Source organism: Neofelis nebulosa, chromosome 2 (genome assembly GCF_028018385.1).
Source record: "Neofelis nebulosa isolate mNeoNeb1 chromosome 2, mNeoNeb1.pri, whole genome shotgun sequence".
Lineage (NCBI taxonomy): Eukaryota > Metazoa > Chordata > Mammalia > Carnivora > Felidae > Neofelis > Neofelis nebulosa.
In genome coordinates this window covers 221,877,405-221,904,530 of record NC_080783.1, presented here as the reverse complement: position 1 = coordinate 221,904,530, position 27,126 = coordinate 221,877,405, and the positions used below count along the sequence as shown (strand labels likewise).

At 55.6% G+C, this 27,126-nt stretch overlaps 1 protein-coding gene across 1 annotated transcript; it reads right to left on the bottom strand.

The window, feature by feature from the left end:
- Nucleotides 1-336: 336 nt before the first annotated feature.
- Nucleotides 337-26,646, bottom strand: SSU72 (SSU72 homolog, RNA polymerase II CTD phosphatase). The gene is made up of 5 exons (XM_058719448.1): nucleotides 26,471-26,646; nucleotides 16,997-17,140; nucleotides 3,031-3,170; nucleotides 2,325-2,443; nucleotides 337-841 (listed from the first exon to the last, which is right to left on the bottom strand). Exons 1-5 carry the CDS (start codon nucleotides 26,548-26,550, stop codon nucleotides 740-742), a joined length of 585 nt encoding a protein of 194 aa, XP_058575431.1. The 5' UTR covers nucleotides 26,551-26,646; the 3' UTR covers nucleotides 337-739.
- Between the last annotated feature and the right edge of the window lie 480 nt (nucleotides 26,647-27,126).

Here is a 27,126-nt window from a genome sequence, read left to right as displayed (position 1 = left end):
GGGGTCCGGGAGAGAGTCCCTGCGCCAAGGCCGCACCCACAGCCCCCAGAAGGGCACTGCCGGTGTGGGAGCCCCTACCACCTCCCCATGGTGACCTGAGGTCTTCCACAGATATGGGGGTCAGGAGGATCACGAGGAAATAAGGCTTCTTGGGGACAACTATCTGAGCCCCAGGAGGTGCCACAGGGAGGGCTCCATTCTTCCAGCAGTCCCTGTGGGTAGCAGGACCTCAGGGTCCCACCAGAAGTCAGGCTGCGGTCCACGGGTCCCAGAGCACCCCCTGTCCCGCCCCCCCACCCCCCGGCAGGCCAGGTGGGCAACTGAGGACAAAGCAAAGGCAGCAGCATCTATTTATTGGACGATTGCAGGTTCTCTCCTAGTGAGACAGAGTGCACGGCTTCATTCAGGTTATCTGCACATTCCAGCAAGTCTGGGGGGCACGGGGGAGGAACCACAATGAGAGCCACAAATGTATGGGGAAAATGTACTATAAACCGTTGTTCACATTTTTGGTTAAAGAAAGAAAACTTCCTAATTGACATCCCACTCATAAGGAGAAGTGGGAAAGAAAAGAATTTGGTTTAATCTGGTGTCTGTGTATCTTCTCATTTTGTATGTACAGTTCATTGGGCACTGCTGCTGTCCGCCAGCAGAATACCTTAAAGTAAAAACAGGTATCAGGGAGGAAAAGTATTAACAAAAGGAAGCTCAGAAAGTCGGCTTCAGGAGGGCGGGCGGCTCAGTAGAAGCAGACCGTGTGCAGGAAGGCTCGGCCGCTCTTCTCCTCGAATTCCTGTAGCAGCTCGTCGATCTCGTTCTCCATGTCCTCTGTGTGCTGAATCTGGGGGGAGGCACAGGCCGCCTGAGCGGGTGCGGAGGTGGGCGATGGCCTCGGGAGTGGGGGGGCGGTGCCGGGCACCCAGCCGCCCGTGCCCCGACCCAGTGCTGACCTGTGCTCTGGAGACTCGCTGGCACCCACCCCCGCGGGGGCCTGAGAACAGAGGGTTCGGGCAGTCCCCGGCCTCCGCCTGCTGTAGCCCACCCGGGAAGGGGCCGGGCTCTGACCCCAGGAGGCCTGCCCACTGATGTCCCAAGTACACGGACTGGGGACCTTCGCCGCCTCCGCTGTCCCCGTTCCGTAAAGGCTCGGTCACTTGCCCAAAGCCAGCCCGTGCTCTGCAGCGGTGGCGTCACGTGCACGGCAGGGTGTTGGGACATCTGTGGCGTCCCACCCCCGCCCGCCACTATGGTCCCTCCCAGTTGTGAGAGCCAGAGCTGTTAGCAGAGAAGGCCAGACGTCCCCTGGTGGAGACCCTTCCTGGAAGAAATAGGTGCTGTTGGCGGACGGCCCAAGGGTGGCCCGGGGCCGGCGCGGGCCGCACAGTGGCCGAGGCCGCTCACCGGCCCAAGCCTCGGCCTGTAAGCAGCGCCTCTCTGACACGAAGAGACCCCCTGTACCTCGCCTCTCGTCGGGTGACCCAAATGGAAAGCGCACGCGCAGCTTCTGGGCCATGCGCTCCCCTTCAGCCCTTTGTCTCGCACGATGGCCATGCTGGGAACAGAGGCTGGCTGTGTGGAACAAGACACCAGGGCCCGGGCCCTCACAGCAAAACATTCCGGGCCTGCCTGTCTCTGGCTTCTTGGTTAAGCCACACGTTTCCCTCATTTCGGCCACTCCTAGCCAGCTGACCTAAACGCAGAGCTTGTGGGCAGAGGACAGGACGAGGCGCATGGGTTTCTGCTTGGGTCAGTCCTTTTGTCACATCTGAGAGGGAAGGTCTTGCTCTGAGCACAGCTGCACAGTGGCTGCAAAAGTCCCTGGGGTTTTCCACTCAAGGGAGGTTTGCCCAGGGCCGCTCGGGCAGGCCAAGGATTGACAGGTCCTGAGGGTCAAGAGAGGAGGACCCACCGCGTCCACAGAGCTCTGACGGCACCTCTGAGGGCCCCAGGCTCCCTTCGACGTCAGCCGGGTTTCGGCAGACAGGTCTTGGTGGGCACGCACGGCCATCTCCGCGGAAGCCGGACGTGGAGCAGGGCACCGCGCCTCCATCAACCCAACGAAAGGCACAGAGGCAAGTTCTTAAGCCAGAGCCATGTGGTTGATCCACAGATCTGTGGGCGCCTCTGCACCTACTTTAACATTTGAAAATAACCCGAACGTGAATCCGAATCACGTGATAGCCACCTTCCTGGTAAAACCCGTGTGTCAGGAGAAGGTGGCCCTGGTCAAGTCCCTCTGGCAGAGACTGCTCCTTGGGGCCCTGGGTCAGGCAGACCTGGGCTCCTGGGCCAGAGCAGGGGACAGGAGGGCACAGGGTACTCACACACTGGCACAGCTCGCAGATGAGGAACGCCCCCAGCGTGGCCTCTTCGTGGTTATCCTGGATGTCCACGTTGATCACGTGCACCGGCTGGCAGGTCTCCTGCTCTCTGGAGTTCAGATCTAACAGGGACGAGACACAGCGGTCAGAGGCTTCAGAACCAGAGTGTGAGGGGGCCGACACGCTCCCTGCCTCTGGCCTCTGGGTAACAAGCCAGGCCCGAGCACTTGCACGCCAGACATGGGGTGACTCAAGGAGACCCGGCGACGGTCATCCTCAACGAGCTGGCCACGTGGTCCCACTCACCGAGCACCAGGCCCCTGGTTCCTCTGCTTCGCACATGCTCGTCATGTGCCCAAAAGACTTAAAACCCGCACCATGCCGTCAGCCAACACACAGGTGGGTCTGCTCTGACGAACGTGGCCACCCGAAGGCCGCCACCTCCCGCCCCCACCCCCACCCTCGGCATGCAGGCTGGGGGCCGAGGAGGAGGGAGGGCCCCATCCACCCCACCACGGCCTTGACCGCTCTCCCCTGCCCACAGGAGCCACAGGAACCCCGCGCCACGCCCCGGGCCGGGAAGCGCGAGCCGGGCGCAGGGCAGCCTGGCCGTCCGGGGACCGGCTCTGCTTCACAGCCAGGGGCGCCCCCGAGGCCGTGACGGGCAGACGGCCAGCAGGTGTGCGGCGCGCCCAGCCTGCATCCTTACCCTCCACCACCTGGTCGTACACCCTCTCTTCGCAGGTGAGGATCAGATCGAACAGGTCTCTGCAGTTCTGGAACCTTTCTGGCCGGGGCTTGATTCTCTTGTTTCTGTCCAACATATGTAAAATGCCGTTCTGCGTATAGCTAAGCGCCGGAGTCAAGGAAGCTTAAAGACTTGTAGTAAAGCTGGGAGCGCCTACAGCCCAGCCCAGCACCTCGGCGTCTGCAACAGCAGAGCTGCTGGACCCCTTCCCGGCAGGTGCATCAGAGCCACGGAGGGGCTGAGGCCATTTTAGGGTGGACCAGGCCAGTCCCTGGAGCCCTGCGGAAGACAAGCCGGGTGGGGGACGCGCTTGCCCTACACCCGGCAGCCCTTCAGACCAACCTTTTCTAGAGAGCAGAGACCTAGTGTCTACAACCTGCTTTTTGACTCATCCCCCGGCAACTCTGTAATCACTCACACTGAGCACAGCCCTTCAGCAAAGACAAAGCCAGTCCCAGGTCTGGCTCAGTTGCTGCAGTTTAAAAAAAAAAAAAGTCTGGAAACCCACCAGAGAAAGGGAAGCATGGAGGAGGCTGGGGGGTGGGGGGAAGCAGGGGGCCAACTGAAAATAGAAGGTGGTCCAGGCCCCGCAGGAGGGGCAAGCACCTCACGTGGGACCCTCGAGACAGGGCCACACCCGACCCAACCCAGTGACCCCAGGGATAGGGTTCACCACCTCAAGAGACAGGGACAAAGTCCCCAAAGATGAGGTCCATGGTTATCACTAAAGGGCATTCCAGACCGCTGGGAATAAGCATCTTTAATTCTGTTTACGAGACAGATTAGCTGCTGGAGGACTTCTGAGTGATACATTTTAGGGCTCCCCCAGATTTTAAGTTAGGGCAATTTAATCTCCTATTACTCAAAATACATTTCCTACCTCTTTGGATAGTGGAAAGAGCTTCTAGAACATCTGTGAGTGGCCCGTGTCGAGTTTTACATTGAAAAGACACCAGTCAGCTGCCAGACCACCGAACCCCCGTGTGCGCCCCTGGGCTGGGCCCGCAGCCCCTCCTGCCCCCCCCCCCCCCCCCCCCCAGCCGGCTGTGCTGCCACTCGGAGGCCTTTCAGCACCCGGCCCTTCACACGCTCGGCACCGAAGTCCAGCGTAAAGAAACGGCTTCAGGAAGGCCCACACGCTGGTGCAGGGCGGACAGAGGCGGCTCAGGCGACCGGGGCGGCCCGTGGTCTCGCTCCCCCGCACCCCTGCTGGCAGGGTGAAGACCACAGCGCCCGACCGTGTCCTGTGTGTCGTCAGACACACACCTGTCTCGGGCGAGGCCGAGGCTTGAGGCTCCCAGCCCCTGGGGACAGGTGGCCACCAGGCGCTCAGGGAAGGCCCCTCATTGGGGCCTGCAGCGCTCAGGCCTCGTGAAACCGTTCCTCCTTTACTTCAGCCTCAATTACTTACAGAGAAGAGGAACAGATGAAATGATTCCTGTAAGGAGAAAAATGCCTCGTTCAGGGATCAAACCCTAACCTTCATTAGTGTCCAAGGGAAGAGTGACGGTGGCCTTTCTGGACCGTTTCCTGGCAAACACCAGAGATGCAAGGCTGGGTTGGGCAGGAGCCTCTGAAGACTGACCACAAACCCACCTGCTTCTCCAAGTCACAGTGGCCCGGGACAGGGACAGAGACAGGATGTGGAGGAGCAGAGAGAGGCCCCGCTGAAAAACTTATCTGGGCACAGCGAGGCCAAAGCAGAGGTCAGCAGAGGGCCCTGCTTCTGGAAGGAGGCAGCACCGTCAGAACCCCCATGACACACGGTTCTCCTGTGGCTGGCAGCGACGGGGGCCCGGAAGCGGCCACCAGCTTAGTAAGGGGCCGGCCAACTCCCAGAGGCATCTCCAAGGATGGGACAGCAGCAGGCCAGAGTCTCGCCCTCAGAAGGGACGAGCTCCCTTGTCCAGCTGGGGAACGGGTTCCCGGGGGGGTGGGGACATGGGACGTGGCATGCGGGCTGCCACTCTCCCCAGCACCCTGACCGGAAGCGCCCTGGGATAAATGGGGAGGCTCCTAATGAAGCTTCCGCCTCCAAGTGAACCCTGAGATCTTTCTAGAAGGCCAAGTTGCTGGGGATGAAGCCGGTTACGCCCTCTCGCTCTTGTGGCACAATGCGGACCCGCAGCGAGGTTCCCACCTGCCGAGCAGCGTGGTGTGACGCGAGGAGCCACCGCACACTCCCGGCTGACGGCCTTGTTGCCTCACTCTTGGCCTTCAGAAGGCAGTTGTCTTCACCGCTCTCGCCTGCAACAGGTGAAGGCAGCAGGTTCCCCGCCCCCCCCCCCCCCCCCGCCTTCCCCCCGGGGAAGGACCTGGTGTTCTGGTCACATCACAGGAAGTACAAAAGGAAGGGTCGTCTTCAAACACTCTGGGGTCTCAACTAGCAGACGACTTAGACCTCGCCAGCACCAGCGCATAGCACGTGCTCAAAGCTGTTATGTAAACCTCAGCAAGCAGGCCAAACGAGACTCAGGGGAAGCCCATGGGATACAGGATGGGAGACTGTCCCCAGAAAGAGAGCAAGGCGATGAGGGAAGGAACAGGGAAGCCACGATAACTCGTCTTCTCTGCAAAGTTGAAATGCGCACGGCAAAACACTGCAGAGACCACACCAAGCCCGGAGGGAGCCCCGGGGGCCTGGGGCCAGCCTTGCCTCAAGGGGCCGCCCTTTGAGGGATCTAGGCTCTCCCTGAGAGCAGAGCCACACGGCTCTCGTTCTGATTCAAAGCAACTTTTCCAATGCTAGGTTTAACCTAAAGAGGTTTAGCCGAACTCTTTTCTCTCTCCAGTGATTTCCCAAAGACGAGGGCTTCCACAGCCATTTTGTGGACGTGTACCCTGGGCCCCCCGAGTTAGACCCTCACAGCCCCAGGGGAAGCACAACTTGCTGTCCCGTGAGGAGGGTGAGGGAGGGGATGGAGGGAGCCAGGGACTGCCACAGAGCAAGGCCTGTGCCCCTTGGAGCACCTGCGGAACCTTGGCTCAAACAGAGAGGTTTCCATGAAGGACGGAGGGAAGGCGGAGGTTTACGCTAAAGACAAGTGACAGGAGATGAGCCATCTGCAGAGCTCGCACAGGAAAGGCGCCGCGGGAGCACGAGGGCCTGACGCTCGCTCACCAAGGCCACAGACTTCCCAGGGGAGCCTCACGCTCCACACCCTCACCAGGCTGCCACCAGGCACCAGTGTCCCTGCTCCCCAGCCGAACAGAGGCTCTTGCCAAGGATGGGGAAGCACAGCCCAAGCCTCGTTTCCCCACAAATGTCACCAACCAAACGTAATCAAGACAAACCCTGGTGAGAGGCGGGGCATGCTGGCCCCACAGTGCCCGTGGATCCCAGAGGCTAGCAACCAGGCCAAGTCAGAACCTTCACCTTGGGGCGGGGGGGGGGGGGGGGGGGGGGCGGGGCCTGGGCCAGTATACCCAGGCAGGGGTGCACTGGGCTCCCCTTCCACCCCCCGTGGGGGTTAGCACACCCCAGGCGGCTGGATCAGGCCCTGGTTCCACTGCTCAGGCTGTGTTAACAGAGGACGCCCCGCTGAGACGATGGGTGACCAGACCCCTGTCAACACCTGCTCCGGTCCCCAACACTACCATACTTAGTTTAGGTCTTTCCACTTGCTGGCCTTGGATGCAAACCCAAACCCTCCATAGTTAAGGCTCCCCAAGCGTGGGCCACACCTAGAGAACCTGCTCATCTTTTTAAATCCTGCATCTAGGGTTGATTATATGCAAACATAAGATACGGAGCAAGAATTTTCAAGTGGGGACCCAAGTCCTCTCTGGGGAAAGACCCTCAAGGGCAGCTCAGCTCAGAAATGCCCAAGCACCGCACCCCCCCCCACCCCACCGCAGGGTCTGGGCCACCACAGGTGCTCAGCATGGGGGTGGGTGACGGTGAGGAAAAGGCCCACCGCCTGGCTGAGCCCAGGTCCATGCTCCCAAGCCGGAAGACAGCCAGCCACGCCCCAGGAGAGGACTGGGGCTTCTGAAAACCCCCTGAAAGGCACGGGGACAGAGCACAGTGTTGAAGTCAGCAGGGCCATGCTTCCAGGAAGCCCAGGGTACTATCCCGACCCCAAATCCACCACGAGGGACAACTCCCTGGCCCAGGAAGTTAGAACTCCCAGTCGGCGGCCCTCTTCTCTGCTGTCCTCAAGAACCCCCTGGGCGCCCCTCCTGCCCCCAGGGACTTTCCTTTGGAGTGTGTGACCTGTCAGAAGTGGGGAGAGGCGTCCGGGCGCCCCCACCGTGCAGCTGGAGCCTCTCAGGTGCCTGCTCCCCTCAACGCACCTAGGGAACAGGCAGGGAATGAGCCTCCCCACCCATCTCAGAGAGCATTCAAGAGCTCAGTTCAAATTCAGGATTATGTGGTGGCATTTCTGCCTTCAACTTAAAATCAGCACCAACTGAGGCCTGTGGCCAGCGAGGTCTCGCATTTGCTGAATGCACGGGCTGGTGCCCTCCCTGCCCCGGGAGCCACAGTGACGTGGCTGTCAGCCTCACACACCCAGGGCCAGACGCCGCAGGGTTTCCCTGGATCCTAGATAACATTAGAACAAAACCTCCAGGGTTTAGTTTAAGGCCTCATTCAAAACACAAACCCAAGAGCCGAAGCAGGTCAGGAGCACTTCTGTCTCTGTGGGGAGCCCTCAGGGTAACTTAATGTTCAATGACCATGTCCACAAACAGAATACTGAGCACCGGGTCCTGCAGACACACAGGTGGCAACGGGGGGGCTGTACACACAGCACCCCCCAGAGAACACAGCTCCCAAGAACCCACCAGGAGAGGTCACTGGCACTGTTCTTAGGAACAGGTGTTACTTACGTGAAAGATAAAGAAAACGAGAACAGGCCTCTGCGGTAGCACGTTCTGAGTGTGGGGACCAGAGGCCTCCCGGGAGGCCCAACCTGCAACCCCACAGTGCAAACGCGCTAAGTGGGGACACGGGACAGCAGGGCACACGGCAGGTGCACCAAAGCGGAGGCGCCCGCAAGGCTCAGAATCCCACAGCCGCGGCAGGGTCGCCCTTGCTGGGCTCAACCTGCAGAGCGCGTGGAGAGACCTGCGTCAGTAGTCACACTGAGTGTGCCAGCCGCGGAGACATTTACGCCCGGCTCCCGGGGCACACGAGTCAGAGCGTCCGTGAGTACAGCTGGCACCTGCCAGGCGAGCTCACCCGGCATACATGGGCCACCGCAGCCCAGGGGCACCAATGGCCTCCCCACAACTCACTGGGGAAGTTTCCAGTTTGGGGGGGGTGGGGCGGTGCGGCTCACATCCTGTTGGTTTACTCAGCGCAGAAGGGTGCCGTCGGAACTACCCTGGCACTCGGCTTCTGGAGCGGCTGCCACCCCACACCCCTGCACAAAGAGGCAGCAGACACTACGGAGGGAAGGGTTACATCCTCTCGTTTCTTCAAAGGAAACACCCCCTTTAAAGGGGGCGTACAAAATGCAGCACTGGCATGACAATTCTTCCATCCTGCGGGCCACGCCACCTCCTCAGAAACCTGGAGGTGGGGGCAGTGAGGTCACTGACCACCCCCCCCCCCCCCCCCCCCGCCCAGGCTGCTCCCGGCTTTAGCGAACGCGTGGGCCTCACCCCTGGCCACCTAGAGTCGGCTTCAAGTAAACAGACGACAAAGGTCCACCGTAACACGCTGTCCAGCATGATCAAACCTTAGCGCTTCGTAGGAGGCTTTTACGTAATAAAGAGATGACGGGGGCGCCTAGGTCAGTCGGTTGAGGGTCCAACTCTTGGTTTCAGCTCAGGTCATGATCTCACAGTTCGGCAGATCAAGCCCTACGTCAGGCTCTGCACTGCCAGCACAGAGCCTGCTTGGGATTCCCTCTCTGCCCCTCCCTGCTTGCCTTCTCTCTCTCTCTTAATAAATACACAGGAGAGAAGAGAAGAGAAGAGAAGAGAAGAGAAGAGAAGAGAAGAGAAGAGAAGAGAAGAGAAGAGAAGAGAAGAGAAGAGAAGAGAAGAGAAGAGAAGAGAAGAGAAGAGAGAAGAGAAGAGAAAAGAGAAGACGAGACGAGACCACTTGTCCAAACAGGTTAAACCACTGCATCCACTTAAATTTGAGGAAGTTCAGAAAACAAATTTAAATAACTTGGCCAGATAAATAAAATTACAGTGGGAAAAATATCTTCAGTCTTTGTGAGTGTGTGTGTTTTAACAGTAGGCTCCAAGCCCTACGAGGGGCTGGACCCTGTGACCCGAGATGGAGTCACATGCTCCACCGACCCAGCCGGCCAGGCACAGACACATACCTACCCCCAGCTGCTTAATTTTATACACATTTCAACCTCAACGCAAAAAGCTGAGCCCTAGGATGGAACATTTTAGTGAAAGTTAACTTACTTTTTGAACCTTTTTTAAGAAAAAGTTTTAAAATTATGAATTAGACTATCATCACGTCTAGTTTACATAAATGGTTCCAAACTGGACTAAATCCCAGGTGTGCCGTGGAGACAGGAGGGCTGAGCCCAGCAGCACGAACAGCAGACACCCTGCTCTCTGGGCCGCCTGTGTTGACCACCTACATCCGTGACACGCGGGGCTTTGCCATCAGAAGGCAGCGTCCCACAGGCTGAGCAAGGGCTGTTACTCTCGACGGCTGACACTTCCGTGAATGAGTACAAGGAGAAGTAAAACGATCCCTCTTCCTCACTGAAACTCTAGTTAGTGAGCTAAGAAAAAAAATAGTTGAGGGTGGCTGGGTGGCTCAGTCGGTGGAGCGTCCGACTTGGGCTCAGATAACGAGCTCATGGTTTGGGAGTTCAGGCCCCGCGTTGGGCTTGCCGCAGGCAGTGCAGAGCCTGGATTCGCTCTCTCCCTCTCTCAAAACCAAACATTTAAAAAAAAAACAAAACAAAACAAAACAAAAACAACCCTTGTTTTATCACAAAATTTAAGAATCCCAGAAGAAAAAAGCCCAAAGCAGGAACAGGACACGATGAGTAGACAAAGCCCACGGTGGTCACCAAGCTGAAACCGCCCCCACCCCCGTTGAGCACTCAGCTTCTATAGCGTCGAAACGTCTGCCGAGGGAGGCGGCCAGTGTTCACTGCACAGCTGCGCACCTGCCCCCAGCAGGGCTCCTCGTGGGGATCGAGAGCAGCCGGGTCCACAGGCCTCGAAGAAAACAGCCAGCGGGGAAAACAGCCGTGGCCACGGGACAGCCGACGGCGAGGTTCACCGCCAGCAGAGAAGCAAGCTGTGCAGAGGCCTCTGGAGAGAAAGGCCTCACTGAGCATCCCCCCGCCAATTGGGACGCGCCCAGAACGGCACGCAACAAGGCCCGGTGGGGATGCTTTTCCCAGACTTGGAAATCTTACTCTGGAGGGTAATGGTGATGCCCAGCATGCTCGGAGCGGGGCCGGGACAGGGACGCATCGGGGAAAGGCGGACAGGATTCCAAAGCTTCCAGGTGACCTGCAATCCAGGGGGCCATCCTGGCAGAACACGCCGCTCAGACCTGCTCAGAGGCCGGGGCAGGGAGCAGGACCTCCTCGAGGGTGCCGATGGCAGCTGCTGCCTGCCCTTCAGGATGTGTCCTCAGAGCCACCCTGATGAAGTCCCTTGTTTTAGAGGCCACACGCCCACTGGGAGCCCCTCTCGGACAGAGGGCCCGGGCATCTGCCGACGACAGCTTGGGCAGCTGGAAGACCCAGTGGGGCCTCAGGCCCTGCGTGTGCATGAGCCCCCCTGCCGCACAGCTCCAGCTAGTGGTCAGTACCAAGGTGGGCGCCGCTGGACCGGTGTCTGCACTCGGGGCTCCCTCAGGGGGCACTCCACCCCCAAGGCTGGTGGGAAAGCCAGACTGATGCCGCAAGGACCCCCGGGACCCCGGACCCCCGTCTGCTGCTCAGCCTGGCTGTCTCCCTGGAGCCCTCCCTGACCCCGCACTTCCTCCTGGTCAAGGCCCGGGCAGGCTCCCCAGCCCGGGGAAGAGGCCCATTCCCGTGTGCCCATCCGGCCCCCCCCCCCCCCCCATCCAAGCTCGTGGTGGCTCACCTGGATTCCCACTGTCCAGCACTGGCTACGTGCCACGGGCCACACCATCTCGGAGTTTCGATTCAGGGGAGAAAGGCCAAAGGGAACCACACGGAGGAATCACGGAGCACGCCAAGTGCTACCACGCTGAGGACTAAGAGGAAAGGCCCCAGGAGAGGAGCACACGTGGGAACCCAGACCACCCCTCACCCACACGGATACAGGAGACACCCGAGCCCATGTTGTCAGGGCAAAGCACTGAAGCAGCACGAAGCAAGGGGTTTCTTGTGGCTGCTCCTCAGCCAGCAGGTTATCAGGCTGGAGTGGGACACGGCGGCCTCCCTGGGCCCCCGGGGTCTGGTCCCCACGGGCCTCACAGTGACCTACCGCACCTGGCGGTTCTGACTGTCCCCCTTCCTCCCCATCCTGTGAGGAAGAAAAGCCAGCCGGAGAGGGTGAGCCCAGTGCTTTGGGGGAAAGGGCAGGTTTGGGGCATCTTCAAAAGCATTCAAACAGCCTGTCAGCCGTCAGAGGGAGGACTGAGAACGGTGGGCAGGGGAGCCTCTGCCAGAGCCCTCTCCACACTTCGGGGAGAGGGAGAAAGGTAAGCTTTAAGCATGGGGTCTTCGGGAAGGGCCGTAGGGAGCACTGGGACCCTGGGACCATACTCAGAACCACCACATCAAAAGCTTTTGAGTTGGGCCTTCTTTCATATGAAGAAATTCAACTCAGAAATCAGAGCGGTTTTTCCAGAGCATACAGGCTGCACAAATGAGAACCTGGGAACCCCCGGAGGAAATGTCAAAGTCAGCTCCCGAGCCACCAGCATCCAACCTAACTGCTGCCCCAACACGAGGCTCGGCGGCCAGTTCAGGCCAGTCTACAATGTCCTCTGACCACCCTTCAGTTTATACGCCCGGCATCAGCAAATCACCTCCCGCAGGCTGGGGAGACCAGGCCTGCCCCCAGCCCTGGGTGAGCTCTGGAAGCAGCGGGCGAGGTCAGTGTTGGCTCTGTCACGCCCAGACACACAAGCGACCCCTGGCAGCTACCCCAGCCGAGGTGGCACACACTCTCCGACACGGTGGTGGCTGTTCCGGCTCCTCATCTGTAAACTTCAAGCACGAGTGCTTTTCTAAGACCTGAAAGCTTAGATACCAGCAACGCTAGATCAGAGTTTCTCTAGAAATCAGTGTTTGGCTTAAGAAGTAGACGTTTGTTAAACAAACACTGTTTTCAAAAACTACTTAAAAACTACTTTAAAAAGCTGCCAACCAGCATGAAATGAGACAAGGTGCAACGCAGCAGAAGCGAAGAGAGCCTCGGCGCGCCTTGAGCGCAGCGAGCCAGGGGGCAGCCAGGGACCACCAGCCAGGTGAGCGCGCTCACCCGACAGTGGAGCTGGGCCCGGGGCAGGCACGAGAAAGCTCTGGCTGGAGCTGCGGGAACCGTTCCCGCGACGGGACCGGCAGGCGGGCACCCCCCCTCCTCCCCACCGGGCTCAGCTGAGCTGGACACAAGAGCCGGAGGAGACCCAGACCACAAGCTTCTGGAAAAGGGTAGAGGCCCTGTCACACGGCAACAGGGCGTCAGGGAGGACAGACCCCCTCTTGAGCTCCCGTGTCCACCGACCTCGGACCCAAGACAGAGGTCAGGAGGCTGTGGGGATTTACGATCTTAGAGATCATTTTTATTTTCACCTTTTACCCCAAGACAAGTACACAGTAAAGAACGGGGTATACAGTGGCCTCTGGAACCACATGGGGGGGGCGGTGAGGGGTGCTCCCTGCAGGCAAATATTCAGGTATAACTCGGGACCCTCCAAGAACTTAACTACTAACAGTCCGCTTCTGACCAGAAGCCTTACTGGGAACACAGTCGATTAACACATATTTTGTATGTATCATATACTGTATTCTTAGAACAAAGGAGCTAGAGAAAAATTTAAGAAAATCACAAGGCAGAGAAAATACACTTACAGCACCGTACTGTATTTATCGAGAAAAATCTGCGCACCAGTGGACCTGGGCAATTTCAACTCATGCTGTTTGGGGTCAACTGTACACGTGAATTAACCCAAGGCCTAAAAGACAGTGCAAATGAGGATGAAAAGGAACAAATGGTTAAAAAAAAAGCTCACCCCAGAAGGTAATTACAACAGATGGAGAAAAATGAGAAGAATATGGAGGATCCAGGATCCAGGAAGTGAGAGCTCTATTTGCATTTCAAACCCATGTTTAGGGGGCAACTGGTCTCCAGTTAAAAATGTCATTGAGGATATTTAGAGCCACACACTGACTTGCTTTTAAAGACAAGTGATTGGGAGTGATTTTGTAGTTCACAAAGCATGTAGCTACTCAAAGGTTTTAAACAGGCACTAATTTGAACGCACATAACTCTCAGGCCCGAGGAGGACACCGCAGCCCTCCCCTCCACCGGGTCCAGTGATCCGCTATTGTCGCAGAAGTTACTTCCGGTTCAGGAAAGGTGCTCCAGGCAGGCCCAGGGCTCTTCACCGCAACCCCCCCCCCCCCACCAAGGAAATGCCGTGGGGGCAAGTGCGAGCCGAGCCTCCAAGCCTGCCCCACTCCAGCCCTGGAGCCGTGCTCAAGCCCACAGGGCGAAACACTAACTTTAAAGCTGCTCCATATTCAAAATAACTCCAGGGCAAAGGAAGACAAAACTTAAGGTTAAAGGAGGGGGAAAAAAAAAATCATGTCTAAAAATGGACAGTTGGATACACGCTCCACGAGCCTCGAGGACATGCTGAGGGGCGGAGCCCGTTACAAAAGGGCACAAGGCCCAGGACTCCACTTGGATGAAGCGTCTGGACAGAAGGTAGCCGGTGGGTGACAGGGGCGGGGGACGCTGTGTGTGTGTGGGGGGGGGGGGGCGGGGGTGAAAACGGTCCACGATTACCGCGGTGATGGTTGCACGGCCCCATGAAGTACACGAAGGCCCACAAGACCGTGAGCTTCGTGTGCTGCATGGATTCTCTGACCACAAAACTCTTCTGTAAACTTGACTCCCAGTACTATTGGTAGATAATTCCCACAGGAAACTGGTGACCAGACCAGTCCAGCTTTATGGACTAGTTTAGGGTTAGCCGAACAAGGTCCGTATCCCACCTCACGCCCCTGCCCTGCTGCACCTCCCACGGCAGGTCCTACAGGGACAGCAGACCAGGGCTTGGCCGCTCAAGCATCACCGGGAGCCACAGGCAAGAGGCCCCCAACCCCTCGAGGCCCACCCTGCTCAGAGAAAACCACCTACCTATAAAGTGCTTTCACACTAGCAGGCCTGCCGGCCAAAACTTAGCGAGAGCCCCGCGCTCAGCACTGCGTCCTGACTCTGCCTCGGGAGCACTGTGCGCGCACACCCATAGGGCGCCCGACCCATGCCACTGGGCCACTCGGCCTCACCTCCCAGCTCTGCTCACCATGTGCCATTTTTCTCCTGTCCAGTCATTCTCTCTCTTGAAAATTCGAGCATGTACTGAATGTGGTGTTTTATCTGTGGGTTACATCCTAAAATACCTTCCAGCTCTCCACAGCAGGTTCTAAACGTCACTTCCGTAAGAGCCCTGGCAGTCTAGGCTACAGATGTGGCTTTTTAGCTCTTATCTGCGCACAAAAGCCAATGGAGGAAGCAACCAAAGCGGCAGGCCCCCTGCAGCTGGATGTGCCCCATTACCGGCCAAGTATCCCCTCCCGTGTTATCAGGGCACCTCCCAAGCCCGGTGTCTAACCCCAACACACAGCTGATCCTCCGCCATCGCCTCCTTCCCTGTTCCCTTCATGCACGAAGACTGATGCCCCTGTCCTGAGTCTTGCCAGTATCCACGGGGAACCCCTGGATCACGTGTCCCTCCTTTACTGGCCAAGGGCTGTACTTGGGCGAGCTAACCAACTACAACCCCCTTCCTAAAGGACAGAGATCCCACCCAAGAGAAGTGACTAATAAATCGACAAAGGTGTCCCTCCCAGAGCCTCACGAGGGGCAATCAAAAGGGGAGGTCTGTGAAGATGACCTTCCCACGCAGGGTCTCAGGAGGCAAATAGTGCAGTGACAGTTGGAACAGCCACGTCCCTCCCAGCCACACCCTCCCCACAATGCAGCAAAGGCACACACGTGTGGCTGTCTCCTGGACTGGATGCTTTGTGGAGAGACTGTGCCTCTGTACAAAGTCAGCCTACAAAGGAGATTCTGAATTCGGAGCAGCTGGTCTCTGCTCTTTCATTCAGAACTGCCAGGACATCACATCAACCCTCCTACTCCAAACCCTCTCATTCTGGTCTTTTAAAAATGTGGTTACGTGCTGCCTGTTCCTAGAAACAAGAGGATCATGGTCAACTCCATGGTCAGAAGGCCTAATTTGTAATGATTAAGGGAGTACGAACAAATAAATGTTCTCTGATTTCATTTCCCTCATGAACATAAGAGTTTTAAAGATGCATGGTGCCAGCTGAAGAATAATCTTCAAAAACAGAGTCTCAAGATAAGCCTAACGACACATGGAGAGTTTATAACAAGCTACAAAAACCTGGACTTAAGGTCAAAGGTTTTTCCAGGGTAAAGGGGCTGTGGTCAACACTTCTCTGCAAGACTTAAGAGCAGCTCTCCACGCAAGGGAGAAAGCCTTTCTGAGATGTTCTCGGTGAGCCAGAGCCCAGCCTTCTTTCTTGGCCCAAGGACACAAGCAGAGCACGTCACTGCAATGCAGGGACCGGGGCACGGCTCACTGGAAACCCTCGGGGTCTCTTCCCAGAGCAGGCTCTGGGCTTCCGAGAAAGGGGGCACGCAGGACTTCCCAGGAAGACGCCGGGTCCACTGCACCACGTGTCCTGGACTCCTGGGAGCGGTGCGTCACAGGCGACCACCATCCACAGCGACTCACAGACAGCCCCACGTGCCAGGCTATGGCACCGTGGCCTCAGTGCCCTCCGAGAACGTTCTCATTGTAGGTGAGGAAGGAGCGCACAGGGGGCAGACGGAATAACCGTCAGGGTCCAGTTTTACACTTTGCTAGAATGACATGTGGAGCCACACTCCAGCTAACTAATTAATCTACAGATTTACAAAAAACATTTATAGTTTATTAAAAATCGTAAGAGCACCAACACGAAGACAAAGTTCTCCGTCTGGTGTTTATATTCCTTGCGCTTGGGACATGTCTGGGCTCCATCCTGAAAACTGTAAATCACTCACCGTAACAAGGCAGGCCCCGAAGTTTTAAAGCAGCACAGGGTGATCATGAAGCGCCCTGGACAAAAGCCACGCAACAATGATCTTAACCACTGCACAGCCGGAGGTCACGTTCATAAAACCGATTTAAAAAATACCTTTTCTTTCACATGAGTCTTAAGTAGCAGATCCTGTCTGTTCTGCCTCTTCTCGGAATGAAATAAAGTTCTCTCAGGTTATTTGCTTCTGACATGCTTCCCTCGGTAGCAAACCTGGCCCTCTACTAATCTGACCCTGTGGAAACGTGGCAGAGATGTGTGAAGCGGCCTGTCTACATACGCATCAGTGCACACCGCGCTCACACGTGTGCGCACACACGCACACCCACGCACACGCCTACCTACCTGCAGAGGACAGCAGTGGGCAGCCCTGCAGTGAGAAAAGCAACTTAATTCTGTGGTTTCCGCTTTCCTCATCTAAGCTGTTCTGCTTAACGTTACATCGGAACTTTCCTCGACTCTGTCAAGGTGCGCTCCACACTTCCATCTGCACACCCTACGTGTCCGCTTCTGCACCGCGTGTGGGGTGACTCCACACACCCCACGGAGGCGGCCACTACGTGCCCACCTCACGGACGCCCCTAAACCGGAGGTCAGAGTGACGTACACGTCACAGATTACACCTGCCAGAGACCAGCACATGGGGTTTGTAAAGGGGCGGCCCACTGGGATACAGTTCTTTGTCCTTCCTAAGGAGATCATTGTACATCTGGTCGTATGTAGTTTTGAAATCATAAACATTCGGCTTGTCTGGTGCTGGTCCTGGGAGCTTCACGTGGGTTCCTGTTCCAAAGGACCGGACACTGAATCCCCGTTTGCTGAAAGACACAGAAGGAGAGAGAATCACAGTTGGATTAAGACACAAACCTCTCAAACTAAGGGATATGACACGGGAAACAGAGTGACTGCTGATGCTACAGAACACGCTTTTACGTCTGCAACTTTTGGCATCGTATGCACAAACCGTCAGCAATCCTGCAGCATACTGCGCGAATCTGGATGAAACCCACCCGGACGGAAGACGGAGGGTCTCCGCCCAGTTACAAGGTGGCGTCTGAGCACCACAGCTGTATACCACGTCCCCCTAAGAAACTTTCTGACCCTCAGGGGCCTGCCAGACATGCAGGGTTAGAGAAGATTTCTTCTGGAACATTCCTGATGCCTGACCACTACCCTGACCTCTGTAGAGGGCTCAGGTTCACAGGACCTCTATCTCCTGACTCCTGAGAGGCTCCCATGGACTTAACAGCACACTCTACCACGGGGAGTGCCACGCGTCCCGTCCCCAGCATCTTGTGGTGTGGGGCTTGCCGGGAAACCAGAACCGAGAGCCCAGGGGCGGCCGGCAGCACCGTGTCGGCTGTGAGGGCCGAGAACAGATAGTCCCCAAGTGGTGGAGACTCTTGTAACCTGGATCAAAGATAAGGAAAGGGACGAGCGTGTCTCCTAACCAACCGGGGGATGTACGCGAAGCGCAGCCCCTGTGACAACCCACACGGGGACAGAGGTCCTCTCACAATAAACACCAGATGTATGAGGGCCCACGACGCTCTGTCACCACCGATAACCACTCTCGGGTCTGTGGCGGTCATGTGTAAAAGTCAGTCGGCATAGAACTTGAAAGCTTCCAAACTCACGGTGAGTAAAAGTAAAAAGTTTAAATGTTAAAAGCGTCTCGATAAATGGGACTTCTCATCATAGCTGTCTATCTGTAAACCATTACCTTCTGCATCTGAAGGGACTTCCCCAGCTGCAGGCCTCGGGAGAGCACGTGTGTTTCCCACATCCTTCGCGCAAGCCCCGCCTGGCAAGAAGGGTCTCGGGCTTTTCTAGAAGTTGGGCTATTCGACTATGTCTGGAGATATTTTTGTTTGTTTACAACTGGGAGGTGCTACCGGTATCTAGGTAGCAGGGAGGCCGCTAAGCCTCCGACAGGGAACAGGACAGTCCTCCAGGCCAGAATGTCAACAGGGCCGCGGCTGAGCATGCCCTGATGTGGAGGAGGAGACAGATAACCCAGAGGAGCAGGGCACAGGCATGAAAGTTACAGGAAGGAAACGGCTTCATCTCACTCGTCACAAGACAGACGCATCAGACGAAGGACGGGGAGTCTGCTCAGGGGTTAGCGCTCTCCCACTGCCACGTCAGCGCCACGCAGTGAAGACGTGGTCCCTCTTGCTTGCCGCCGTGCCCCTGGCACCTACAGTACCCGACGGACGGCGAACGAACAGCAGTTTTACAAGGGAGAAAAACCTCAGACGGCGCTGCTGCAAGGACTTGTGAGCCTCTGGACAGGGCACCGACATCCGTCAAGCACAAACCGCCCACCCTCTCCAACGTACACACTTCCCTCTGGAAGTCCGTCCTGCGGGCTACGTGCACACATCTGCTAACGGCCCGCAGGACACTCCCCGCAACCCTGACGAGAACCAGCCCGTGTCCCTCCACGCAGCGGGACACGGACTGCCACTGTGAAAAGGGCGAAGGGTGCCACCCACACAAAATCTGGTGCAATTGTTCACAGAAAAATCAAAGAGTGGAAACATGCCCAACTGTGGTGGCACAGGGGCCTGGGAGGGGCTGTGTCCCCAAGGGAAGAGAAGCCTCAACAGCCAGTACCTACTCGGGGCATCAAGTTGGAACAGGGGTGGCCTGGGGGGCTCTGTCGGTTAAGTGTCTGACTTCAGCTCAGGTCACGATCTCAAGATCATGAGTTCAAGCCCCGCATCAGGCTCTGTGCTGACAGCCTGGAGCCTGCTTCACATTCTGTGTCTCCCTCTCTCTGCCCCTCCGCCACTCACACTGTCTCTCACCTCACCCGAGTCCTGGGAGTTTGGCAAGGGTGGAGTCACCTGCCTGCGTCCCTAGAAGTCCAGTCCGAGCTGTGCAAGCAGGTCCCCAGGACATCACCCACCCACGACAGAGAACATGATGATCAGCAAACCAAGGCCCACACGTACCCGAACCGTTAAAACCCTAAAGACAACCAACATTTCCGACACTTAACCACAACACACCCTGTGCTGTGACCAGAGAGTGACCGGCACGGACACACAGACACCTCTACTCGTGTGCCCTGAGGAGGTACACGCAGACCGTCTTCACCCCAAATCCAAACCCGACTCCTCGCTAGTTCAGATCACGCACGATCAAGTACTTCCTGCCAGATCACCGACACGCCCACGATGAAGGTCACCTCAACAGCTGACAGAGACAAGCTGCTACCCAGGCGCCAGCCACCTGCTGATCTCTGAGCAAGGAAGGTCCATGGGCACCTGCTTCCGTGCGGGGCCCATTCCCCTGAAGAGGGTCCTGAGCGAGCAGGTGGTGGCCACAGAGCCCTGGAGGACACACAGCGGTGAGCCCGAATCTGCCAGGAACTGCCCGCAACAAGCAGCCTGCTGTTTCAGCATGGAGCCACTTCCCCCGAAGTGTCCTCAGGATGCCCCAGCGGCTTAGAGCCTGATGCGACGTGGAAAATGCACATCACTGAAGGAAAGAGGGAGGGATTCCTGAGACCAACCCTGGCCAGTGGCATAACCCCCCTTGTTGGTGTGCAAACCCATGCCAAGCCTCAAGTCTCCTGTGAGTTTACCCTGTGGCTCCTGGAAAGGCAGGCTCCCGGAAGCGTCACAAGTATCCGGGATGCGGGTAAGCCAGCTCCACTGACCCCTCACCAGTGTCCAGGGGCGCTGGGCCGCTCACATCCCCAGCATCTGCTGGCCCAGGCACCGCATCTCTAGCCGGCAAGGGAAAGGACAGAGGTGTGCTATGAAACCACATCAGCCACAGAAACAAGACCCCGGAGGGCACAACTCAAGTTTCAAAACATGAAAAACCACCACCACTTCCAATGGCAGGTTTATCATTCCATTTTGATGCAACAATGTTTCCTGGAGCTTACTGTGCACGGGGGATACAGCAGTGATGAAAACAGACCCAAATCTCTCTTCTCAGACGGTCAGGAGGTCAGGAGGCCAGGAGGCGGGCGGAGGGACGACAAAGCAGGTGAAACAGTCCGTGCACACCACAGACAGGCCAGCGAGAGGACAGCAGTGGAGAAAGCTGTGGGGCAGGAGCAGAGGGGAGCGGGGGGAGCGGGAAGACAGGGCACCTCAAAGATCTTCACATCCTAGCCCGTGATGCAGAGACCCTGGACCGGACCCCAGGGTGCTCCAGGCAGGCCACCTGAAAGCTGCCCACTGAGTTCCCAGGAGGTTCCAACCAGAGACCCCTCGGTGCAGGGACTCCCGTCCCCCATCCTGCTGGGGCCGCCACCTGGCAGGCCCACCTATCTCTTCTACCCATCTTCCATCACAGGGGGGTTCGAGGTTTGCATTAGGTGTCCAAATGGAACATTTTCCACTTTTGTCTGTCCACAGCCGTGAAAGTAGATACCCTAGGCGTCCGAGGGGGTGACTGCAGGATCCCCAAAGGGCCAGGTGGGACTCTGAATGGAGGAAGCCAGCCCCCACCGGGAACAGCCTGGGGCCCATCCTCCACACCCTCCCCGACTTTCTGAAATGGCAATCCAGCGTATTTTGAAACAAAATGAAATGCGGCTTGGTCTTCCCCCAACAGAATGTTCCCAAGTGGCAAAAAGACTAATTGGCAACAGAAGCTCCCTTTCTTCTCAGCTGACGCAAGTGACACAGGAGCCCATCTTGTGCTGTGACAACACTGCGGTGTGACAATGACCTTCCATAAGAGAACTGAACGCTATAAAAACATTCCTGACAACCAAGAAGCTTCGTCTCAAGGACCAACTATTTTGTATGTTAAACTACCCTTCATCAAATGTCTTCCCAAGTATCAAAAAACCTATCACAAAGAACCTATCAAAGAAAATGTTAAATTTTGGGAAACGAATTGTTTCAATTATCATCCCATGACTAAAGGTAAGATAATGGTGTTAAAATGAATACCAAAAAGGATCATAAGCTAACATCCAAGTTTTCTACAGTATGGTTATTAATCTAATTTCAAGCATTACTGTGGCTACGACTGGAACCCTAGACCCACCGCCAGCCTTCTGAAGGCACGCCCTGTGTCTAAGTAGGGCGCGAGGCACGCACGGGCCCAGGTCACCTTCACGCAGGCACATCACTCACTGCTCACCGGCCCGACGTCTAGTATGTGATGACCTCATATGTACAGAACACAAATCAACTGCTCACAAGCATCGCACCCGAATGCCCGCCTGCAGTGTCACAGCGCGAAGACTGCAAGATGAGCTCTTCTGGAACGTTAACACTCCAGGAAGATTCGTCATCGTCTGCTAAATGTTGGCTGAAAACATATTCCGGTAAATATTTTCTAGGGTTTACACCTTACTCTCACCGTCCCCCAAGGTCGACGACAAAACTGAACGGCTAAGCGTGAGATCACCGTGCCAGGCCTGCGACGAGTGAGCCATCACGTTTAGCCCCCGCATCAGCACCTCTTCTCCGGTGTTCCTCCCTCCACAGCTGCTTTTCCTCAACCCCGGCTTCTGGCAGGCCACCTTGCTCTGCTGGTTCCTGTCAGCCTCTCCTGTCCCTGCCCACCCACGCCACGCAGTGCCAGCAGAGCTGACCCTCGAGACCTGGTACTTCAGACGGTCCAGCGACAACTGACCACCGATGTGCTGCTTTCCTGCTCCAACACTAACTGGCCCTAAACAAGAATGTGTTCCTCATAGATGGGAGCCTGCTGAACTATTCCCCGCTCTGGGCTCCTCCTGTTTTCATCTATAAAAGATTGAAGATGATCCTTTATGCAGGGAAGAATATTTTGGCTCTGAGAGTGGTTACCATGCTTGGTCTACCCTGTTCTGAACCCATGTTTGTATTCAAACAAAAATCTACGTTCCTCCATCACCCTCACTTCAGTTCTGCCTCCTGAAGACAAAAAACAACGCAGTCCCTTAAAATCTATGAAGGCACATGTGTTCCCCTGGAGGCACCTCCCTCTTTAAGTTCATTTATTTATTTTGAGAGAGAACATGTGCACGTAAGTAGGTGGGGGGCTGGTGTGGGGAGAGAATCCCAAGCAGGTTCCACGCAGAGCCCCACACAGGGCTCAATCCCACGAACCATGAGATCACGACCTGAGCTGAAATCCAGAGTCAGACTTAACCAACTGAGCCACCAGGCGCCCCATCCTCTGCCATAAAGATGTGATTTCAAATCCTTTCACCCTCCCAAATGGTTTCCATTCAAGTGTGCTCAGAACCAAAATATCAAAAGATACAGCCAGAGAGGCTGCAGAGCTGACTATCCCTCCCTGGTAAAGGACAAGAGACTACTGGAAATGAGGATTTAGCACAACTGGGTGTGCTGTTATGGTATAAACACAGGCAGCCTGAGACTCGGTCCCATCTGGGAGAGGATGTCTAATTGCCCCTGTCCCAGGGTGGCCGGAGGCCCACATGATCCAGTCATGACACTAAGACTTGACTGCCTCACCCCAAATCAGAAAACCACAGGACCTCACCCAATTCCATTGTCCTCCCCTCAGCCGGGACCCCTCTTCAGCCCATGATTTTCCCATCTAGAGTCTCGGTTTATACCCAGAGGCCCTCGTGTCCAAATCCCTGCTGTCACTCGTGAGCCAGGGCTTCCTGCGCTGGGTTCCATCTCCTCACCTGTATTAAGTGTGGACCTCCTAATGGTTACGAGGATGAAATCAAATGGCATTTAGAAAGCGCTTGGCAGAGAGGAGCTCAAGAGATTGACCCCCACCTGGTTTCCTTCACATCTGCAGCCTCTCTGCTCATCCTCCCCAAATCACACTGCCTTTCACTAAAAGCAAATTGAGAACTCAGTTCAGCAATATATAAAAGTCTGTCCTTAAAATCGGTTTTGAATGGCTACCATCAGAGAGCTTCCTAAAAATCAACATGGCCCTTAGGGTGACTGGGTGGCTCAGTTGGTGAAGTGTCCGACTCTTGGTTTCGGCTTAGGTCACGATCTCATGGTTTGTGAGTCTGAGCCCCGCGTCACGCTCTGTGCCAACAATGAGCTGTCTGCTTGGCATTTCTCTCCCTCTCTGCTCCTCCCTGGCTTGCACTCGCGTACATGCGCTCGTGCTCTCTGAAAAAATAAACAGACGAAAATTTTAAAAAATCAACATGGCCACTGACATCTAGGAGACAGCTTGGAACAAAAAATAAATTAATTGACCCCAAAGGGCAATCTCAGTCTACAGTGTACAAAGAACAGAAGCCTCTGTGGAAACACTCCTAAAAACCTAAAGCGCTCCCAGGACTGGTATCTGAAACGAGTTAGTCTCAAAGGATCAAAAATGATCACCCCAGGGAACACTGTGACTAAAAATGCCAACATTTATTACCACTAATATTTGACCTGTCAAAAATAGTCAAAACTGATTTTCAATAGGGCAAAAATAAAGAATAAAATAAAATAGGGTTTCACTAATAAAACTACCTACTGTGCAGGTTCAATTCACTGCATTCCTTTTGATACTATGCCGTCTCAGGTGGTTGTAACTGAGCTGCAGTTTTCCTTTCTCACTTATCACGCCATTTTCCTAGGCTTTCACAAATGCCCCCTTTATAGGCCCTGACGTTCATAAGCTCTAAGGCGGTAAAAAAACCACCACATCAATTTCTTAAAGATGTTTTAAAAACCTGTAAATAATCTAAATAGAAAACCACAAATAATTGTCAAAAGTGAAAATGGCATGAAAAGTTGGTTCATCTCAATAGCAATTTTAAAACCAAAGGAAGGGGGAGATCCTCTTTTGCCCCAGCAGCATGAAAAAATGAAATACCCAAATTGAGAAACTGGGAATTCTCTAACAGGTACTTTTCTGGGAGACAGTCTGGCAAAATATATGAAAACGTACAATATGCCTATCTTTTGACTTAGCAATTCTATCCCTAGGAATTCATGCCAAGGAAATCAGAAAACTGTGCGAAGATATTCATACGGCACAAGGATGTTGACGTTTTAAGACTGAAAGACAGAAAACAGCCCCAGTGTCTCCTAATGAGGAACTGGCTACAAAATTAATTGCTGCACAGAATTCCTCTGGATTACTGTGTCCTGATTTTGTAACCACTGCCATGACTCAATGTGGATACAGGTATTCAAATTCAGTACATCAAAACAAGAACTGAAATCAAACACTATGTGAAATTACCAAACAACATTTTAATCTCTTAGGCGTCTGTGCACACAGAAACTTCCAGAAGGTGGTACACGGAAAGGGTCCTTTGAATCATCGCCATCGTCTCCATCTTCTCTGTATCTTTTACAATGAGAACTTTGTTTGCACAAACACTACTTTCTAACAAAGAAATATATTCCCCAAATGTAAGTATTTTAGACCCTAAAGATTCATGTCTAAATTAATGTCACATTCACATCAATAACACAGGTTACCTAAACTTACCTCCTTGTATCCTCATTCTGAATCTCTTTTTGAGTAAAATTTTAACAGTAAAACAGGTAAAAACACACATAAGAATTCCTTCTTGGTGATTATTCGGAGGGGCTCTTCTGCACCCCGATTTCCAGGGGAAACAGGAGACGCAGTGCTGAGCCGCTACCGCCGCTTTGAACTAAACAAGGGCGCTGTCGTCTTGCGATGACCGTCTCAGGGAAGTTATCAGACAGGCAAGACTTTTGGAACTGGTTTCATTAACAAAGTTGCTTTAGGTAACTAAAAAAAACATTTCCTTTTGTTACATTTCATCTCAACTTTGTTATGCAGATCACCGCCCAGAACCAGCAGGATGAGGTGGTCTCCAAATAATGCGTTCTTAGAACTCAGGACATTAAATTTTATTTTCCTTGAGGAATCATCCAGGAATGTTAACCTTACATTCTTTTCCTCAAACTCACCAAACATTTAATGACTCTGAACTTAATTCTAGCACATTCCTGGTTTTAAAACAAGTTCGCAGTTTTAAAGGTTGTAGTTTAAAAACCACCTTCACAATGAATTGTTAGGTTCAAAGCATCCCATGCTCTAACAAAAAACATTAAGCGAATACTGTGGGCTGTGTGGCATAGATTAGAAAAAATTAAACTTCTAAATAGCAGATCCTGGACATCTGACACTCCTACCTTCGTTAAGAAACGGGGGAAGGTGCAGGATATTCTAAGTTTTCCAAGTTACTGGGGAGAGTTAAAGTTGCGCTGTGAGAACTAGGAGCAGGCACTGTTGTTATCCCTTGTGGAAACTTCCGGGAGAAAAGGCGGTTTCAACTTTGCTTTACTACCAAAGTTGACATGTATACCAAACTTTAACTGTAATGTGAGAGATCAAGTTCACGTTTTAACAAGTGATTTTGAACGAAAAAAATTACCAAGCGGGAATAAACTTTTATTAAATACATACAACGCCACGATCACAAAAAAGAGTGCTGACACGTCGATTACAAGCGCACAAAAAGCGAATTCACGTGGAGTGCAGAAATTACTGACTGGAGGCTTTGGGGAGAGGGGCATTTTTTGGCATAAGACTCGAAAATGCAGTCGGGGCAAAAATACAAATCCATAAAATTAACAAAATAGGCGTTTTTTTGTTTTTGTTTTTTTCTTAAGCCTTCCTTTATCCTGAGGTTACGTTGTGTACGTTTTCCAGATCTGATAAATGACGACACCCCCTGGAGACAGTCGTCTGGTCACTACCATCTCCTAGACCCTCACCTGGACTTGGCACTTACCGCCCCACCGATGAAAATCTTACAGAAGATCGGCTATTTTCAGATGCACAAACATACGTGCAAAGTGGATGCAACAGCATCAAGCATCTGGGTTTACCGGGAACTTGGAGGTTTGCGCGAACGGGAACCTCTGGGCTCAGAACCTGAATTCTCCCGCGACGCTAGGAAACCTGTGGGGGTACCGCGCGGACCAACGAGCCTCGTCGACTCCTCGCTGCGCTCGGCCCGGAAGCCAACGAGCCCGGCGCGGCCCACCCGGCGTCCTTCGGCGGCCGCCGCGCACCGCCTGCCCGGCCGCCGGCGTCGGGCCTGCGGGACCGGGGATTGGGGCCGCCGCCCAGCACCGGCCGGGAACCGGGGCCGGGACCGCCGCCGCCCAGCACAGGCAGGGCAGGGCGCGCGAGGCCGGAGAAACAGCCTGTCGGCCGGCATCGGACAGGGCGCGCTAGGCCAGGGCGGAGGCCCTAACTACCTGAGGATGTTGTGCGCCTCCATGCTCCGGTTCTGGTTGCTCGAGCACACCACCGCCACCCGCAGCGGCGACGACGGCATAGCGGCGGCCGCACCGACCGCGACGCGCCGGCTCCGGGACGCCCACCCAGCCGCGGAGCTTCCGCGCGAGCAAGATGGCGGCCGCGGCGCCCGGAAGTCATGACGCCAAGGCGGCGGCGCCGCGACGTAGCGCGTCGAGACGCGCGGCGCGGGCGGGCGGGCGCGCGGCGCCGCAGCGGCGTTTCGCGCGGGCCCTCAGCGCCCGGCCAGGGGAGGAGGAGGCCCCGCCCCCGGGCGCCGGGCCTCCGGCGGGCGCTCCGCTGCTCCGGGCGTGTGCGGCCGCGGCCCGCGGCCCTCGTCCCTCGCAGGGGCTGCCTTAGGGCCCCCCGGGAGCCTCGCGCTGGCGTCCTACGTCACAAAACCCCGCCGCCGTCGCCGGCAGTGTCGCCCCTGACGCCCCGCCGCCGCCGCCGCCGCCGTCGTCGTCGAGAGTGACGCGCCCGCCGCGACAGCGGCTGGGGTCGGTTGTGCGCGTTGTCCCCGGCCTGCCGGACCGCGGGCTCTCGCTCCTGCCGCCGGAGCCGTTACGCGCCCCCTAGACCCGCTCCGCGCGCACTCTGTCAGTCCCCCAGTGCT